The 19,700-nt window shown below is 40.0% G+C and overlaps 1 protein-coding gene across 1 annotated transcript in view; it reads right to left on the reverse strand.

The window, feature by feature from the left end:
* ttn.1 (titin, tandem duplicate 1) overlaps nt 1-19,315 on the reverse strand; it is a 203,856-nt gene extending 184,541 nt beyond the window's left edge. The window contains exons 1-16 of the mRNA XM_040148273.1: nt 19,108-19,315; nt 13,088-13,191; nt 11,369-11,572; nt 10,811-11,098; nt 10,126-10,211; nt 9,790-10,010; nt 9,224-9,461; nt 5,519-5,785; nt 4,758-4,871; nt 3,221-3,481; nt 2,508-2,570; nt 2,157-2,415; nt 1,829-1,901; nt 1,412-1,621; nt 896-1,038; nt 532-677 (exon numbers count right to left, since the gene is read on the reverse strand). Of these exons, the coding sequence (XP_040004207.1) occupies nt 532-677; nt 896-1,038; nt 1,412-1,621; nt 1,829-1,901; nt 2,157-2,415; nt 2,508-2,570; nt 3,221-3,481; nt 4,758-4,871; nt 5,519-5,785; nt 9,224-9,461; nt 9,790-10,010; nt 10,126-10,211; nt 10,811-11,098; nt 11,369-11,572; nt 13,088-13,178 (2,664 nt within the window). The 5' untranslated portion in view covers nt 13,179-13,191; nt 19,108-19,315. The remainder of the gene's footprint in view (nt 1-531; nt 678-895; nt 1,039-1,411; nt 1,622-1,828; nt 1,902-2,156; nt 2,416-2,507; nt 2,571-3,220; nt 3,482-4,757; nt 4,872-5,518; nt 5,786-9,223; nt 9,462-9,789; nt 10,011-10,125; nt 10,212-10,810; nt 11,099-11,368; nt 11,573-13,087; nt 13,192-19,107) is intronic.
* Between the last annotated feature and the right edge of the window lie 385 nt (nt 19,316-19,700).

A 19,700-nucleotide genomic window follows, 5' to 3' on the forward strand; every position in this document is an offset into this window, starting at 1 on the left:
ATCTTTTATAGGTTATGAGAAAAATTAAATGGATATTTCCACCATTCAGGCTTCATTGGTGAAAGTTCTAGCAAGGCTGGATTATCAACCAGTTAAAGTGGATGACTACCCTAGGGCCCTAAAATCATTATGTCTGTTGTTACTGGATTATTGGCAAAGTTGTTTGTGACTTTGCACCACTAAATTAAAGTATCAAGTGAAATCAATGTTCACAGAAGCATTGAAAGAGGTCCTGCCTTATACCTAAACTTAAGGTCCTATAAAAGGGCAATGTGTCAAAAATGAAATATCTTAATTTTTAACTTGATATTTAATCGAAGCTGTGCTTATTCCTATATAAATCCGTTAACTACTTGAAGGTGACCGGAGACATACACCATGCTCAGAGTGGCGGCGGTGGTGGTGTTGACAGGAGCTGTTACGTGTAACCCAGCGCCCCCAAGTGGGTTAATTTGGCCATATATATATTAAATATACTAACATAATCCAAAACAATTACAAGACTCCATCTGTGGCTAATTATGCTCTTACCTGTCCTGAGATAATGGTGGTTGTCATCTTCTCCATTGTCGTAACAACTACGGGGGGAACATCTCCCACTTTGGGCTCCTGCACCATGGCTGTCATTTCAGTCTTAAAGGTTGCTTCCTGTTTCTTCATGTAGGCTTCGTATTCCTCTGTTAGCAAAACAAAGCACTTAACATTATGTGAGCTCAGGCAACTTATTTCATTAACTGAACACATCCTGACAGGCAAACAGAGAATCTTTGCAATTCTTGTTATGAAGTCATAATAGAAGACATAACTTCTCTTTTAGTCTGATCTCTTTTCCTCTTTGCTCTCCTGTCTTATATCATTAGGATGGTAGATTTTATTGATGCAGATGGTTATGTACCTTCCTCCAGCAGACTGGCGGAGGCTGAGACTTCTCCGAGCTGGTTTTTGGCAAACACGGAGTATTCTCCGGCGTCATCAGCGAAGGTCATGGAGATCTCCAACCTGCACTCTCCAGTCTCCTTCTTGTAGGCAACTTTGTATCTGATGGGCAGCAAAGGGGAAGGGCATGTTATAGGCTAATCAGTGATGACTAGTAATCCCTACAGGCTGCAGTGTTCATTACAGACACAATATGAACAAACATCATTCGGATATTTTATCTATTTTTTCAGTCTTGCCAGAAATCAAGCTCAAAATATAAAGTTTGCTTCGTGCTTTAGAAATGGTAACGGCACATTAAAATTGGGATCAGGACTATTCATGGTCATTTCCAATTAGATTTTGAAAATGTTGGCATTACTTTTGTTTTATACTGGTGGTCTATTAAATATCAGGTTGTCAAAAATCAGAGACATTTGGATCTCAGGTTAGAGCTCGTGTTTGGTGCAAGCTGGAGGGAGATGATGTTCTATACCTGTATCCGGTAGTGAGCGGTATACCGCTCTTCTTCCAAATGATGTGTGGTTTGGGGCTCCCGCTGACCTGGCATTCAAATATGACACTTCCTCCCTCCACCAGCTTCTGGATGCTGGGTTTCTTGATGAAGGAGGGAGCGGCGGCAGCAGAATCTGACTCGGCCACACTGACCTGAGACAGGGTTTCCTCTTTGGCTTCTTCAGTTATTCTAGAAATAAATAATACATTTTAGGATTTCCAGGGCCGAGCTGTACCACTAGCTATCTTTAAGTCTCAACTATGTAAAAATAAACCAGTTGAAGAATCTTTTCTTGAGTTACATTTTGATCGATGTTTATCAGGTGCAGACTATGTTTATCAACCTACACTATATTGGTTTGTCTTGCATACTTTAAAAGACGTTGGATCAACTCACAGTTTCTCTTGAGTAGTTTCAACATGTTCGGTGATGACAGCGATCTCCTCTCTGCTCTCGATGTCCTCGGACACTGAAAGAGAAAGACAGAATCAGTCTATGCAGTGTGATAATGGAAAGGAAAAACAAAAGTATCAAAAGTAACGTAGGGGGGCAGGGCTTAGCAAAGGGTTAAATATGAAATGAAGACAGAAGAGGGCCCCGAATGTAATCATGAGGGTCTCCACAAGTAATTAAATTGAAAACTTCATATTTGTGAAATATGATGCAAAGCAATTAATGTTTTGTTTATTTGTGCTTTTCCTCCTGTTTTACTGTCTGTACTGACCCTGGACGAGCAGGTAGCAGGAGGAGCTGACGGTTCCTGCCTCATTAGTGGCGGTGCAGGTGAAGCGGCCGCTGTCTTCAGCGAACGCCTCTCGGATCACCAAGCGGGCGAATCCGTTTTCATAGCTGATCTGGAAATCAATTGAGCTCTCGATCTTGTAGTCCTCTCTGAACCACAATATGACCGGTGTAGGATGACCGCTTATCTGGCACTCAAGAGTCACCGACTCACCCTCTGTCACATTTGTGTTTTTCAAGCCCTACAGACAAAACATAACATGTTCAGGAAATGTCACTTTCCCAAAAATGCATGGATATATTTCATGGTTCTGGGGAAGACTACGCCACTTACAGACACCAGTGTGGCTGGGACCACGCTGCCACCTGCAGAAGGTACAGCTGCTGCCTCCACCACCTGTCATATAGTCACAGATTTGTTAGCATGAAGCAATCTAGCAAAATACTGACCTATTTCTAATATCCACAACATTGACACAACATAACAAACACACATAGGACAAGACATTGAATTTGCTGTTCACATCCAACATTTGACGAAAAAATGACACAGCACAGAAAGATGGAGGCGAGGCTGGATTGCCTCAAGAGGTGAGAATGAAGTCGTCAATAGCATCAACAAGCATGTTAAAGTTTTTATTAGAGGGACATTTATCCTGGATTTTCACAGGAATCAAGAAAACCGGACATAAGAAAAGCTGTATTTCACTACATCCCCATGGTATGAAAATACCAGTTTTAGCGGAGAGTAGAGGAGATGAAACTGTAAAGTTTGGTGCTGGAATTATCAGAAGGATCACTGAAATCAAAACGATTCAGGCTCTGGGAGGCAGGAAAATCCTTCTTGATATTTCCTAAAGTGGATATTTTGGCCAGTTAGTGGCACTACATTAAAAACCAGAGAGGTCATTAAAAATATTGGGAATCATCTGAAAATGTCATGATATTCAGGCCAGTAGTTGCTGAGATATCTTGCTCTTCATTCATCTACTAAAATCAGGTTTTCTTGTCCTGTTCAGGTCCAGCCCACTAAACTAGATTACAAACCTGGGCTTCCCAGTCCTCATATATTCTCTCAGTGCGCCCCGAGTACAACACCCCTCTGTGTAACTCAGTGCCAAAACGACTCTGATATTTCTCAGAGAAGTCTTTGAACGGTGGAGGGATGGGCTCTGGTGTCACTCTGGTCTCTGCCATTCTACGAGATGGACTGGGAGACTTGACGGGTTTGATGATCTTTCTAGCGCTGGCAGAGGATGAGGATAACTCTTTCTGCAGAGTGGCGATTGCTGAGCCAGCGATGGAAACCTGACCGATCCAAAGAGGAGGAACAGCCACACCATCATCAAGAAAATACGTTGTGTTGTTTTCAAAGTTTGTGTTAAACCACAGCACAGACAGGGATCTACAATACGTTAGTTATATTAAAGCTACAATGGGGGAAAACGAAGGGAGTTTTATATAAAGCCGGATTAATAACTGGGTACTGGATTAAGTGTGTTTACTCATTAAGGGAGAGAAGAAAAACAAGGTTAAAGGTGGATTCATTTTGTTCATTTTTGTTATTTTATATTATTTTATTATTCTTCTACACTACAGTTCACAACAAGTTTGCATTTCAGGCAAGCAGTAATAACCAACTGACTGTTTGCTGAACCCCTCCTCCAAACAGCAACAATTCAGTCATAGCTTAGTTTAGCTTTCTTTCCACATGTAGAAGTTGTGCACATGGAGCTCCAATCATGGAGATACTCCCAATACAAAGAGTATAGAGGGTCAAGTCTTTTTTTAGGTTTTCCAAAAAAAATTTACACTGCTAATGTTAGCATGGCGAGCAATGTAGCTTACTACCTACAACTGGAACCTAGCATTACTTCCAAGGCCAACAGTTAGCATATAGATAATTACTATATAATTTTGGGGGGGTTTGGAGAAATTTACATTTCAGTAACCCCAGTCAAGTTTGAGATAGTATTAAGTTTATCAGTTGCAATTCATTTTTTGATTCATTTTTATTACAGTGTACACTGCTATGTAAGAAGAATGCTGTTTCCTCATTTCCATGTCCTCTACAGAATATCATGTACGTAGCCATCAAGTGACCACTTTTACGTAGTCCTTGCTTGAAAGGGGTCCCCTGGAAACATTGAAGTATTCCTGAGTTTTGAACCAACTCAGGAATTAGCATCAGCTAATCGGCTAGTTAGATGCAGGTGATCAAATCTGCCAGATACAGTAATAATTTCAGTAGGCAAAACTAATAATCATTGGCTGGAAATGAAAAGCTCTGACTGAAATCAAAGACTTACTGTTTCATAAATTACTGTTCAATTTGATGGGAAATCAGCCACTGTCATCACTGTAAACTGTATACGTCACATTCCTGAATGTATAAATTGACAGGTTAGCAACATTAGCAAAGGGGGCTCGGGTTTAGCAGAGGGTCAGTTACAGGTTGGATTATTGACTAAAGTATGGTTATTATTTCAGCATTAAATCTGAAAGTGTTATTTGTCAGTCCACGTGTTTCCCTCTTTCTATGCATCTTATTTTCTACTGATTGCCTGATGTTGCCTCTCCTTACCTCGTGGCTATGTTCATGTTTAGGAACAGAAACTTTAGAAACTGTGAAATGTGGAACTGGGGACGGGGTGACACCAGTGTCCACGTGGGAGGTGATTTCTGTCGCTCTCTGAATCTGTAGTAACCAACAGAGTTCACAAGAGTATTACATCCTCAGGAAGATTTTAAAAGCAGGACAATATATATACAAATGTGAATGTTTTGAATAATACTTTATTCCTCTAAGTATTTCAGATTATAACGTTGTTGTCAAGGGAGTTATCCTTTCGGAGTAATTATCTTTGAGTACTGGCAAATAATTTTGCTTATTTTCAAGAAATGTTTTATTATTTTTATTTTATTTTACAATTACTTCACACAAGTTTGTTATCATGGGAGTCGTTATCATCTCTTCACAGACATTTGAGATCATGTTATTGTATTTACGTTCTGTTCCAAATCATATGTGAACACCAGGGAGTCTGCTATTGCCATTGTATAATACCTAATTAACATTATAGAACCTGTGCATAGTCTTTTTCCACCTTACAATTATATGTGTTTAAAAAAAAAAAAAAGCCTGAATTAATAAACGTAACAGATAATGGGACTGTAGGGATTTTTAGGACAGAAATTTTGTTAAATCTCAAAATTTTCATGTAACCTGCAAAATTGTTTGCCAGTGTCGTAAAATATGATTCTTATATATCACAACACCAACTATTTTGATCCAAATATCTGTTGGTAATTTTGGTGTTTCTTTGTGCTACAGGCCTATCTAACCTGAGGCGGCAGCAGGGTTGGTTCAGGTGTAAACTCCTGAGCAGTAGTAAGCATTTTGCCAGCCTGCACTCTTGTTGTTGTCCAGCCGGCTTGATGCTGTTGATCAGCAGCTGTGGCGGCAGCGGTGACCTGCTGCTTTAACTCCACCTCTACAGCCTCCTCCTCTTCAGCTCGGCCGCCCTCTGCATGCACGGGCCGACGGACGCGAGCGAGGTCAACGGCGGCCACTACTGTGGCCACCGCACCGGCTCTTTTCCCTCCCTCAGCCTGGAGACACAACCAGCAGCACATAGATCTCAGGACATCCATGGCAGGAAGGAGATTCAGAGACAGGCAGGTACACGAGGGAAAATATGGACATGTCCTCGTTTTAGCATTAGTTCCCTCAAATTGTTCATTTGTGCACTTGAAATAACCCATTAACTCTCTCAGCTTAACACCACTTTCAAATTCATTCCATTTTTTCCTGTCCCCTGTGGCTAGGGATGCTTTCAAATGAAAGAAGTAGTTCAACATTTTTAGAAATAGTCTTATTTGCCTGCTTTATTTCCATCTCTTCTGACCTGTTAGCTTTTGCCTCAGTCTCTTAGCATTATAGCATCTATGTTGACATCCAGTTCATATTTAAGACCCTTTTACAGGGTTACTTTTTCAAACATGTCAGCTGAAAGTTTTCAACAAGCTTATCAGGTAGCGTCAGCTAATTAGCTAGCTGGCTGCAGATGCTAATCTGGAAGTGACAGTTTTCATTTCAGTTGACAAAATGAAATAATTTCTGACAGTTAGATGCTCAGAGGGATATAAATCTCATGTCAGGGCATGATTAGCTTAGCTTAGCATAATCACTGGAGGCAAGGAAAACCAGCTGGTTTGGCTATGTCAAAAGATTGAAAATACACCTGATCCGTACACAAAACGAAATGTAAAAACAACAATTGTGGTTTTAAGGGGAGTTACCTTACCAAAATTCTTGGGGAAACATTTGGAAAACATTTGGAGGTGATGCACAGAAGAAAGACGTTAGGTGGATGACAAGAAATACTTCCAGCATGTAACTGTGATTTCTACATTTCTGTTTGTTAACAGAATAAATCAACAAGATACAACATTAATCACTGAGCTTTAAATGTGTTGGTGGGTATATCAGTTTCCCACTGACTCCAGTCTTTATGCTAAGCTAGGCTAACCATGTCCTGACTCCAGACATGCAGCTGACTTGATGCAGTAGAGCTACAGTTTAAAGTCATTCAAGGGCACAAATTACTAAATGGAGGGACCAGAATGAATTAATTGTATGTGTAAAAAAATGTCTAATTTGAGCATTTGGACATAATTATCAATCTGATGAAACATTTTACAAACATTTTACCCCTCAACAACTTCCTGCCTCTGCAAAGACACCAAAACTCGTCAGAAATCACCACTCAATGAGTACCTGTACACTTACAGCAGTATCTCTGTTACTGAGTACTAAAAACCTGGATCAGCACTTATTCCTGGTTTTTGGAAACTGAAAGAAGGCAGAAACGATCCACATTTGGGATCACCGTCCACATTCAGAAAAACAAAAATATGATAATAGACTATAAATTTAACTATGGAAACGTCATGGACAGGATACTAGTGTGCGTGTAAATGTACTCATGTGAAATGTTTAAGTTTATCTGACAAGGACAACACATGTTCATCTGTTTGACATGCAGTAATTAAAACACTGAAATCAGCTGAGGGGAAAATAAAGAGCAACACTAAAAGAAGAAAAACCGCTGAAGGTGAAGAAAAGTGATGTAACCACCACAACCTAGTGGCAACAAAACTAAAAAAAGAGGCGGTGAAAGTGCTCAAAAAAGATAAGGAGGATTTGTGAGGCATCCACTTGTGACAAATCAAGAGATACCTGCTCCTCAGGCTGCTGGATCGCCGGGTGGACATCTTGGTTTGGATCACGGTAACACCACTCCTTGAGATTAACACCTGGAGGAATCTCTTCGTCAGACGAAACCGGTGAGACGTCTCGGTTATGACATGTGAAAGTTCCTCCGGTTGAATCGAGGTGTACGTGCTCCTTGTTTGAAACAGGAGACGAGTCTTTGTGGTTAAAGACAGATGAGAGATCTTCAGTGATGTATGACGGACTAAAACACATCTCATACGCTGTCTCGTCATCGCTTACACTGTCTGATGGCATCCCCACTGGACTCTCAAAAGCCTCACGCTCTTCTTTGACTGATGAAGTCGCATCTCGGTCATTATAAATTTCACAATTTCCCTGGCTTGTGTTAAACTCATCAACATAAGAGTCTGAATGACCTGAATGATGAAAGTTAGGGTCACGTGTCATCTCCTCATGGCTTGCAGAATGGTCCCATCCCTCGTTCTGGGTAAAACTCGGGTCATCCTGTGGTCCAGATGATTCAGATTCCGTTTTGATAGTTTGAGGCTGATAACCAAATCAAAACGGACCATATTGATATTAAGTGCCAATGAAGTGAAGAGTATTTAGGAGAAGTGGAGAAAAAAGTGGCACAAAGCAAGAATCTCAAAGTGACTGACACAATGCTGATGGGCAAAAACATTCATACTAAAATGAGAAGGATGGAAGAAGTGGAAATGACTGGACTGTATGATGGAGGACTTTGGGTGACTTGAAGGTGAGATTCACCGTCTCTCAACCAAAACCCTAAAACACTTTAAACCAGAGACTTTTTCTGAAAAACATTATTCAAAAATAATATGAAACAACAAATTGTAAAAAACTGAGGTGGTCTGAAAGCTTTCTGAATGCACTGCATATATACATATATATATGTGTGTGTGTGTGTGTGTGTGTGTGTGTGTGTGTGTTGCTGAAAAGATGATACAATGCAACCGGGCTGGAACTGGGGTTAGAAATGTTCACATACATTCACTCATATATAAAGTAAATCATATTAATGTTCATTACAACTGCAAACAGATTGGAAGTTTTGAGTCAATCCAGACAAAGAAGACAACAGTGGGATTAAATGGTGAACATGTTTGTTATTGTTCTTCCAGCTTCCTTTTCATCATCGCCATCACAACAGGGCTGTTTTCTTCAGTGTCATCATGCTGCCTCTGAATGTTGGTTAGTTACATTTAAAAGAGTGAGACGGTACATCGAGTTTTCTTTTGCTTAGGTGAGTGGTACAAGAGGATTCAAACACAGACGGGGCCATCAGAGAGTTATTAAGAAAAAATATTCAACACATAAAACCTGACTACAAAAAATGTCATTATATTGTATCACTCGCATTTGGGAACGGGTAAAGTAAAAGTTGAACAGTCACACTCACGAGAAATCGTTCAAAAAGGAGGACGGTTTAAAGGACAAAAAAAACACATTTCAAAAACATTAAACACTAATATCGTGGATGGACATGTGAGATAATGATATCTTCTGGAAGTCTAAGTCACACTGAATGTAAAAATATGTGTGTCACAGATTTTGAGTGATGACTGTGAGAAGAAGGAGCGTAATGTTTGATGTAAACGGCACCGATACGGTGAAAAGAGTAAAAACACACAAGAACTCAAATGTCTGATATTTACAAGATCTTTATGTGCAAGTTTTAAAAATCGTGATCTGACACCGTCCGTCCTCCTCGTTTCTCAAACTGCTCTTTGGACTCGTTGACCACCAGGTGACAACGTGGATCCCCTGACCCCCAGCGGCCCCTCCCTTACCTCTTTGACCGCAGTGACCTGCTGCTCCCAGCGCTGCTCCTGGCCCAGCTGGGTGACAGTGCTGCCGGCCATACTGGTCATACTGGTCATGCTGCTGTAGCTGGCCTCAGCCATGTAGTCTCCCTGCTTCCAGGGTGGCAGGACGTCGACGCCAGTGACCAACTGCTTGCGCGTGGTGATGGGAGACTTGACCGGCCTGATGGGGGAGACTGAGAGTCTTGAGGTCGGAGAGGCAGCCCTGGAGATGGGGGAGGGCGGTCACGTTACAGGCCTGCAGAGGGCCAACCTCCAATAACACCATCGGCCCGCTCACTCGTCTGAACTTCACTGATCTACTGAAGATTAACTCTGACTCTCTACGATTGCTTTCTACAACATTCAGGACAAAATGAAGCCACTGAAACGTGTAGATGAAAGCTGGTATTCATGGTGGCTCTGACGTGCAAAACAAAACAACAAATTTCTGTAATGTTTTGTTGTTACGTTTTGCACCTCAGGGCCACGGTAGGTATTAAAATATTATAATATAAACAAAAGCCAGCATTAGCAGTAAAGGCTCCACCCACCTGACAGGTGTGGGCGTGGGCGCCTTCACATGTCTGACAGGTGACGGCGACTGTTGGCGTCCTCCGGTCACCTTGGCGACCAGTGAGTGCTGCGTCGGGGACTTGGATGTGGGTTTGGGAGGGACTCTGGGCGGAGTCTTGTGAGCCAGCTGCTGAATCAGCTCGGCACCCTCCACCTGCATCTCCATCATGGCAGTTGCCTGGAAACTGGCCTCCATTCTCTGAGAACAAACCACATTTACAAAAAAGATGAGCGTCGTTAAAAACTGAAACTTTACTTCTCATATTTTACATCATTTATATTCGAGAGTTGAATGTTTGTGGAGTCTTTTGTACCTTTTCCACTCTGGTCTGGCGGGTCTGTGAAATCTGAGAGGTTGAAATCACTGTCTTGGTTTTCTTTGCTGGAACGGCTTCCTCACCTGAACACATACGCGTAATTTAGTAGGTGACATGGATTAAATGAATGAATGTTGCAATATATCACTGCGTCATCTCACGATCAGTATATCATGAGATTCTCGGAAGTATCCAGAACCACTCAAATTCATGTTTCAACACACTGACTCAAATGTATACACAGTTTCTTTTTAGAAGACGAATACAATTTTAGACTAAAATGTTTAAAATCATATTAATTTAGAGATTTGTGGTGTGGTGTTTTGGTAAATTTGGCTTGAGTGGTATCGACCAATAATGTTATATTTTTTAAAAAATCTAAACTTTAACATATAGATCAACCATCACCAGGAGGTTTGGTGGAAATAGACTGTAGATTTTGGGCTATGATGGAGCTAGGCTAACAGTTTCCCCCGATTCCAGTCTTGGTGCTAAGCCAGGCTAACATATCCTGGACCTGTGTCTGTATTGGACTCACAGATTAAACTAAAACTATCCCGGAACCTGTAACGTTTGACTCTAAGACAGACAGCTGAAACCAGCATTTCCCAGAAACTGTTCCTGGAGATCTGAATATAATGTACTTGTTACAACACAGTTTAAACAGTTTAAAGGTCCTCACCCTGAACCAGCAGTTCGGCGGTGGAGGTGGCCCGTCCGCTGCTGTTTGTGGCGGTCACAGAATACGTCCCAGAATCCTCTGGGAAGGCCTCAGCAATCAGCAGACTGTACAGGTCTCCCTCCTGGAAGATCCTGAAGTCGGCCGAGCTCTGGATCTCGGCTCCCTCTCTGTAGAACTTCACTACAGGTGTGGGGATACCCGTGACTCGGACGTCCAGTCTGACCTGGCTGCCCTGTCTCACTGTCGAGCTCTGCAGTCTCTGAAGGAAGCTGGGAGGCGCCGTCTCCGCTGGAAATGAAAATTGATAGATTTAATAGATTGATAGATTTAAACTAAAGCTCAAAAGCCAGTTTCTTTATATTGTGTCTAGTCTCAGATACCAACCAGTATTTATCCACCAGAATACCATGTTTTATGAATGTGTATCTTGTAAGAACTGTAGAAAATCCCAACATCCATAATTATTTCTACGCCGATGACACTCAGCTCTGTTACCCCTAAAACTGAACAAAATGCATGATCTCCAAGTGTGTAATTTGCATCTACCTGCGTTCTCACCTGTAACGAGGAGTTCAGCAGTGCTCGTGGCTTGTCCAGCGCCATTGGTGGCTCTGACGGAAAATCTTCCGCTGTGTGCGGCGGTCACAGCGGGGATCCTCAGAACAGCGCGGCCGTCGCTGAACGAGATCTGAACGCCGGGCAGAGCGGCGGTGGAAAGAACCTGGCCATCACGGAACCAGCTCACCTCAGGAACTGGAGAACCTGCAGGGGAGAGGAGAACCAGACCGTGCTGCTGTCAGAGAATCCAGAGAACAACATGGAATTACAGGTAAACTGATGGTGGACAGAGTCAACTGTTTTCAGATGATTTGTCGTAGTTCATTTCTATTCAACTATCAAACCTGAAACTTGCTTAAGGTACAAAATACAGTTTGATTTTTTAGGTTAATTATTCTCAGATTTTAAAAACGTGAGATTAAATTTGAGTTTAAACTTGTTGAAAAATATAACAAAACTCTAACCTCTAAGAAAGATTCATCTCAAAATCACAAATGTAACTGACATCAGAATTTGTTGAAAAATATATGTGAGATTTAAGTAAAAAAAAAAAAAAAACTATCAATAAAATCAAAATCTCTTGTTGGATCTCAAATCAAAAGGTTTAATCTCAGGATATGAAATGTGAGATTAGGAAACATTTAAAAAAACATTAAGAACTCTAGTTTTAATCTCATATTCAAGAATATAGTATTAAAATCAAACTAATGAGAGATTTCAGTAAAACATTTAGAGAAAAGAAGTGAAACTTTTTGAATAATATCAAAAATTTGATTAACAGATTAACAATTTATACTATGACCAAGGAAATTCGACGTTAATAGGCTTTCAAACATAAAAAGAAATTCTAGTTTTTGAGGAATATTAGAACTTTCAGATGAAGGTTTTAATGTTGTAAAGGTAAATGTTTAAAAAGTAAAGATTAAATCTCAAATGACATAAATTTAAGAAAAAAAAAAAAAAAAAAAAAAAAAAAGATTGAGATTGAAATCAAATATTCAAGAAAAAAAAAATCCAAATTTCGGATTAAAATTTTAATCTTGGGGAAAAAAGTGTGAATAAAGTCAAAAATATATAAGAAATTTAAGAACTCTCAGAATAAAACTCTGTTTTTGGGATAAAAAATCTGAGTTTAAATGAAAAATTTAAAAATGTCTGAAAATTTAATCTCAAAATCACAATTAAAGTTTTAATCTTGGGGAAAAAATTTACATTTATTAAAAATTTAAGAAAAATATAGTTGAAAAACATAAGAAACGTAGATGAAGTTTTCAATCTCGGGATCAAAAATGAGAGATTTAAAGTCAAATGTTTGTGTGGTTCATAACTTCATGCAAGTTCATAGTGTCTGCAAACCGATTTTCAAGGAAATGAAATGAAGTTGGCTGCCTGAAGGAAAAACTGAAGTGAAGTGAAGTAAGTGTGATTTACAGAAACAAAACTTCTAAAACCACCATTACAGTCATTTAATCACTTTTCAGAATGTCCCTATTTCATTTGGAAAATTAGGAATCAGAAATATCACATTTACACAAGTTTGGATGAACTTTTTACAGATAACTTTAATGTCATATCCCTACTATTGTTCAGGTCTAATGAGCATGAGTATCGAGTCTTGAAAGGTTCTGGATTCCCTAACCTCATCTGGACAAATCTGCCTTCTCAGTACAAATGACCTGGTTACTGTTTCGAAACAGAAACAGACCAGAAGTTTCTTACCACTAACTTGAGCCTCGAACGTGGCGGCACTACCCTCAAGTGCCACGACGCTCTGTAGCGGCTGCGTGAATGTCGGCGCCTGTGTTGACATGTTGGTCGGCACCCTGCAAAGGAAAAACAGAAGTAAATAAAGCCATGAATCGTTTGTTAATCGTCAGCTGTGAAACATCTCAAAAAGATTCTACTGGTGTTTGGTCTCAGCTCTGATCACAGCAGGAGGAATGTCTCGTTTCCTTTCCTTCCTCCTTCAGTCTTGGAAACGCAGAAGCAGCCTTTAGAAAAGGAGCCACTGTCGTCCCATAATTCCTCTCTCCACAAATAGATGCATCTTTTGCTGCTCAGATTACAGCATCCCAAAGCTTCATGGGAGCTGTAGTTGTTGATGCTGACAAACTGTCATGGCATTAACTTTGTTGTAAAGACAAGGCCTTCAGTTTTTACTGTCCAGCTCAGAATGTGGACTGACAACCTGTGAGGTGTGGTTCATTATACTGAGGGATCCGTAAAGGTACAGTCAGCAAATCTAATCCAATGAGGTCGTGCTCATCCACAGGAAAAGGGAAAGAAGAAGGGAGTTGGGGGAAGAGAGACGATAAACAGGGTACATGCTAACGTGCTGAACTCCACAACACAATCGCAGTCAAGAAGGAGAATTGACTGAGAAACAGCCAGAGAGGAGAAGGTCAGAAGAACAAAAACTGAAAATGGAAGTGCTCTGATAAGCTGAGAGTGAAGAGCCGCATTAACATCGGTGAGGTTTTCCAATGGTGGAGAGACCTCCGAGAGTTGAAAGTCTTGAAGGCGGATGCGGTGGTTGCTCTGTTTTTGCTTGACAGTTGTGTAAAACTAGCTTTTCTATGTTTCACTGGGCCAGTAGGTCACTATTGTTTTGTCCCGTTTGCTGATGTTTGTGATAGCTGATCCCAACTGGTTAGTTAGCGAGCAGGTACCTGTGTCACATTACGTTGAATTACTTCACTTTCTAGTTTACCGTGATATGGTGTTGGTGTGGAACACAGCGTAAATCTGAGCATAGGTGTAAATACGCCGACTTTTTCCCCAACAACACTGGAGCCTACATTTCCCATAATGCACCTGGACAGTGTCTTTCATTGGAGCCTCGCTTCAAACATACAGTTTTTATGCACATTTTCAATTTTCAATTTCAATTGAGTGGAAACGCAGGGAATTTGAAAAAGTTTTTACGCTCAGCTTGTCCTAGGTGTAACAGTGATTGTGTGGACAAGAAAAAGTAAAGTGAAACGGATTGAGTGACTAAATGCCGACGTCCACGAAGCGTGAAGAAAGAAAACCATCAGGTCTGTGAGGAGCTGCGAGGAGACTGGAACCTTCCTCACACCAACACATGAGACCAGCAGAAACGCCAGGTTTCCATCAAGTTCTCCACGTGGTTTTCCAAGACATCATACAACCGTTTCGCAGACTAAGGAGGACTAACCAGGATCAGGATCTGGACCAGTAGACCGATCTACGTGCTGACCACCTCTGCCTGCAACACCACCAGACCTCAACTAAAGCGCTGTTCTTTAATCCAGCGGTCTCAGTTGACTGGTGACCTTACCGAGTCCCGACCACGGGAAAAAGGTTGTGTTTAAACTATTTTTTTACAGTGTCAACGTTCTGGAACTGGATTCAAGAAACTGAAAAACTGACAAACGACAGCAAACACTAAAAACAATCTGTGTTTACATTTTCCCCGGAGGGCGAGCTTATGAGTAGCTTTCTGTGTCTTCAACCACGGAGATATCTGATCAGGAGACACTCCCACCGACAGTTTCAGATGACAAATGACACATGTTGTTGTTTTGGCTGGACGACCTATTGGGACGCTAAATTGAAACAAATCCCCAGAAAGGCAGCAAAAGCAAGTCTGCTGGGGAATGTTCCCATCAACCTGTGTGGTGCGAATATTGTGGGACAAAAATGAACCGCGGTCCAACATGAAGCCTCTCTGTTGCTGCCCTGAACCAGTGCAGCAACACACTTTTCTTTATCAATTGGTTTTAATCTGTCGTTTCCATCCAGGGTTGTGTTCATGCACAAATGTAAAGGTTGAGAATGTGCTGAGTGTCGCCTGCAGCTTCACTCAGCACAGAGGTTTGAGTTTCAGAGAAGCGAGACGGGAGAGATGGGGGTGAGACAGGTGAGACAGCCAGGAGTTATAAATGTCAAGGGGCGGGGTTCGTCGGCGGGCAGATGATGCTGACGGACGGCAGCAGCTGGAGGTTGGCCGGGTGTTAGAGTCATCAGAGGAACCAGAAGAAGAAGAAAAGTGCAAAGACCGTGCGGCAGGTGAAGCCTGGACGACAAACTGAGTCTAAAACAGTCAGGACACGACAGAGCAGGAAAACAGCTCTGTAAATATTAAATAATGGTTTCTAAGTACCGTGACTTCAGAATAAGAAAAGCAACGTTTTGGTCACAAAGAACTCGACTGACCAAACAAATCGGTATTATGTGTGATTAAACAAACTTTTCGTAGCACTTTCATAAGTGTGAATCCATTTCCAATGAGAAAAAGCAAAATTATAATAACAAAGGATGGGACAACATGAAAAAAGGAGAAAATAGATGAGAAGAGAAGGAAAAGGAAAAAGTAAAACAATGAGAAACGGATGGTAAGAAGAAAAATAGAGGAGAAAAAATAGAAAAGGTGAGAGAGATAAAGAGATGGAAGAAGAGAAAGAGAAGAAATAAAATGTCAAAAATAGGAAAGAAAGTTGAGAAAAAGAAAAAAGGAAAATATCAGAAGAAAAATGAAAAATCTGGTCTGAATGAACTTGACTCTGAACTCAGATTAAAACCTACAGATAATCAATAACTGAACGATAAATAATCATTTCCACAGACGTATTGTGACCTTGGTGTGACCTCAGCATAAACGTGGACTCGGGTCTTTCTCTGACCCCTCAGGGTTCTGGTTTTTGTCTCAGATGAGGAGTCAAATTTAACCTCAGCAGGTTTATTTTTATTGTCACAGCTGTTCACAGATAAATTAAACAACGCAGTGGAAATTCTTTATCTCCTGATTCTCTTATCTTGTGTGTTTTCTTCCGTTTAAATGGATCCTGATTAAATCGTTATTCTTGTTTTATTAGAAACGTCATGATTATTTAAGCTTCGTGTTGTATTTTATACATGAACTGCATCAGAAGTAAACTTTAGTCTTTTTCTTCTTTTTTATATTATTCAACACCATCTGTCTTTTACTTATTATAAGAAACGTAGATTTTTATAAATCAAAGTAAATGAAAAACAGTAAATTAAAAGTAAAATAATATCATTTTTATGTACTGGACTGATTGTAAAACGGTCAAAAAATTAAGTTTAGCGTGAATTTGAGTTTTATTTATCACTTGAAAACCTTTTAATGAGTCGTTTGTAAATTTTATATAAATGTTACATGTATTACATACTTCTCTAATTATTGCGGCTGTTTAAAAGTTTTAAAAAATCCTAATTAAAAACTCAAGACAGTTTTTTTATGTTAAATGTTGATAAAATTCATATTTATTTTAGGAACTTTGTGGAAAACATGTTAATGTTGCTACTTTAATGTCGTCGTTTAAAAAAGAAAGAACGAGATGTTTTTAAGTTTCAAAGAACTGCACTTCAATTTAATCCTTGATTTAAAATTCAGTAATTTTTAAATGGAGTTTGTTATTGTTTGTGTATCGCAGTTGATCCTAGTACAAATATCTGAAGTTGGCTTATATGTAAATAAACTGAAGTATCAAAAATATTTTGATCTGATGCATTTTTGTTGTATTTGGATTTTTATTTATAGTTATTACTTTTAGTTTTACTGTTTTTCTAGCTCTCATATTTCTTCATGTCTTGATCACAACTCTTTAATAACCAAAAATATTTCATTTTTATGTTCATTAGTTGAAAATAACTAGTGGCCTTAAATTCTGTTCAGGACCCCTGAATGTTTCAGTTTACGAGGAGACAAACTTTACAAAACGTTTATGACTTTTACGACTTTATTACAGTTGCTACAGGAGCAAGTCAGAGATCCTTTTTACAAAGTGAATGGAAAGTTTTACGATAAAAACAAACGAAAAAAACGTAGGTTCACTTGTTTTTAAAACTCATGTCCTTACTGACTTGCTTAAATGTTTGAAAAGGATAAAAAAGGGCCATAGAACTGCGTCATAAAAGTTTTTGTTAGACTTCTACAGCAGGTGTGAACAGGAGCTGGGGAAGAGGTTTAGCGGCTTTAAAGTATATTTGCGCCTCCCCCCAAGAAAAAAAAACACATGAAACCTTTTAAAGTATACATTTATTTGTTAATAAAGATAAATATTTTCTCTAGATCTGGATCAATTAGTCGATTGATCTAATCTAATTTATAATTTTGACTCGTTCCATAGTAGTACTTTCACTACTTCCAGCTCTTCAGACAGATTGAGTTGAATATTTGATGCTAATGGTTTTCTTTTTTTCCTCCAGGACAGTAAACTGAGTATTTTGGGGGTTTTGACTGTTGCTGAGGAAAAATAAAAACCAAAGCAGGTCAACTTTGGCTCTAAAAACTTTTCGGGCATTTTCGACTATTTTTGACAGCTACAGGTAAAGGTTTGTGCAGCTTCGATTTTCTTTATGTTTCGGAATAATTCCGTTTTAATCTATCAGGACTTTGATTTAGCACAAAACCACTTTTATCCTTGTTAATACACACTTCCAAATTTGGTCCAAATCATCACATACTTAAAAAAATAAGACCAAAATATATTATAACATAAACACATGACAATATATAAAAAAGTACATCAAAAGAAGTGACCAGCAGAAAACAAGAGCGTCATTTTTATTTTTACAGCCCTGAAATCAGAAAATATCCACTATATTTACAGTAAACTGTATCATATGACATATGCTATTCTTAAACTCCACAAAACTCTTTCACAGGAAAAAGAAACATTTATAAAAGTGACTAATTTATTTTTTTCTTTTCCTTTTTCCTTTCCGTTTCACAAAAAAAAGCTCTGGTTAAGTATGTACTTTATTATGACTTTGATGCAGCAAGATCACTTTTTATCCTCCATGATTTATAATCTTACCTGAAATATCTGCCCACACAACAATATAAATACCTTACAATGTATTTTTTAAAAAGCGACCAGCAGAAAAAGCAGAAAAAGTGAAGCCAGTTTTATTTTTACTGTATATACATCTATATATATATCCATATAGATATAAATGGATATATATGGAGATTTAAAAGATTTAAAAGAGAGAACAGGAAAGTGAAATTTCAATTAACCTTCTAATAAAAATCTAAATATTGTTTTAAGAAACTGATAATCAATCAGAAGAAGTGGTGATTTATCTGATCTGATTGTTACTGGTTTTTGAATGTGACATTAAACGCCTCGTCAGGACAGCTGGTTTTTTTTCTAGTGCTGTCGGCTGATTTGAGGTGAAGGCAGAGTTTCTCAGATTCTCTCTGCAGTCGACAAGCTGATCAACACTGGAATGATCACGGTCTTTTCAGTCAACAATCAATACACAACTTTAAATCAAAAGATTGCAAATGTGGAACTAAGCCGTTAATCTCAGCTGATATTTACAGACTGGAATCTGAGCGACAGATATGGCAGTGGCCAAAAATACACCACACGGCCCCCCCCCCCGACCCCAATCGGTTTGATTGACAGCCACCATGTGGCACATAGCTGGAGGTGCAAGTGATAGCCCTGCTGCTGATTCCCTTAAAAAGCCATCAGCCGCCCAGCTGAGAGTCCACTCTCATGCTATCAGCGGCTATTCTTGGCTTTTCTCAGATCACTGCACAGTTTGCTGCATGCGGCCGCTTCCAACTGCACCCGAAAACATGTAAAACTAACAAAAACACTCCAAAAGGCAAAGAGAGCTCGTCAAAAACAGCAGTCCTGACCGCTCAGTCGGAGCCGAGTCCCCATAAACCACATGAGTCAGCAAAGACAGGCAGGTTATTACAGGACATATGGGGACGCAAGGTGGAAATTACTCACTTGTATCCACAAGAGTGCCTCGGACTGATGGGACGGAGCCCAGCTGATTCTGAAAAGCAACAGTTTCCTTATCCAGAAAGTTTTTTCCAGAAAAATCCAAGGTGAGAACGGTCGAGCCTCGAAATACCCCCCCCGAAAAAAACAAAACTACACAGTGAGAGGCCGTGTAGTTTTGCTTTCCCTCCTCGCAATCCCTCCACCCGAGGCGAGGCTGGGAATGCTCCAACTGCTCAGGAGGGCCCAGATGGTGGTTTAGGTTTTTATACCAGGGGGGACAACCTGCATCATCACCCAACCGACGCTCCCCATTGGCAGGTCGGGACCCTCAGGGGGGAATGATGGGACATGGCAACCATTTATGCAACCTCCAGCCCGTCAGTCACCCCCATCAGTGTCGATCTGGCTTTTATTCAGATCGATCTGTGATTGTTTGACCGGAGCTCATTAAAATCTCACATCTGAGCGTCTGGTTGGTTAAATAAGTTAAAAAGCAGCAGCATATCTGTGTCGAAGTGACAACAGTCCCCGAGTCATTAAATAGCTGCTGACCAAAAGGAGGCAGAGGCTGTCCCTGTCAGTCAAACCCCCTCCCC

Source organism: Xiphias gladius, chromosome 16 (assembly GCF_016859285.1).
Source record: "Xiphias gladius isolate SHS-SW01 ecotype Sanya breed wild chromosome 16, ASM1685928v1, whole genome shotgun sequence".
Taxonomy (NCBI): domain Eukaryota; kingdom Metazoa; phylum Chordata; class Actinopteri; order Istiophoriformes; family Xiphiidae; genus Xiphias; species Xiphias gladius.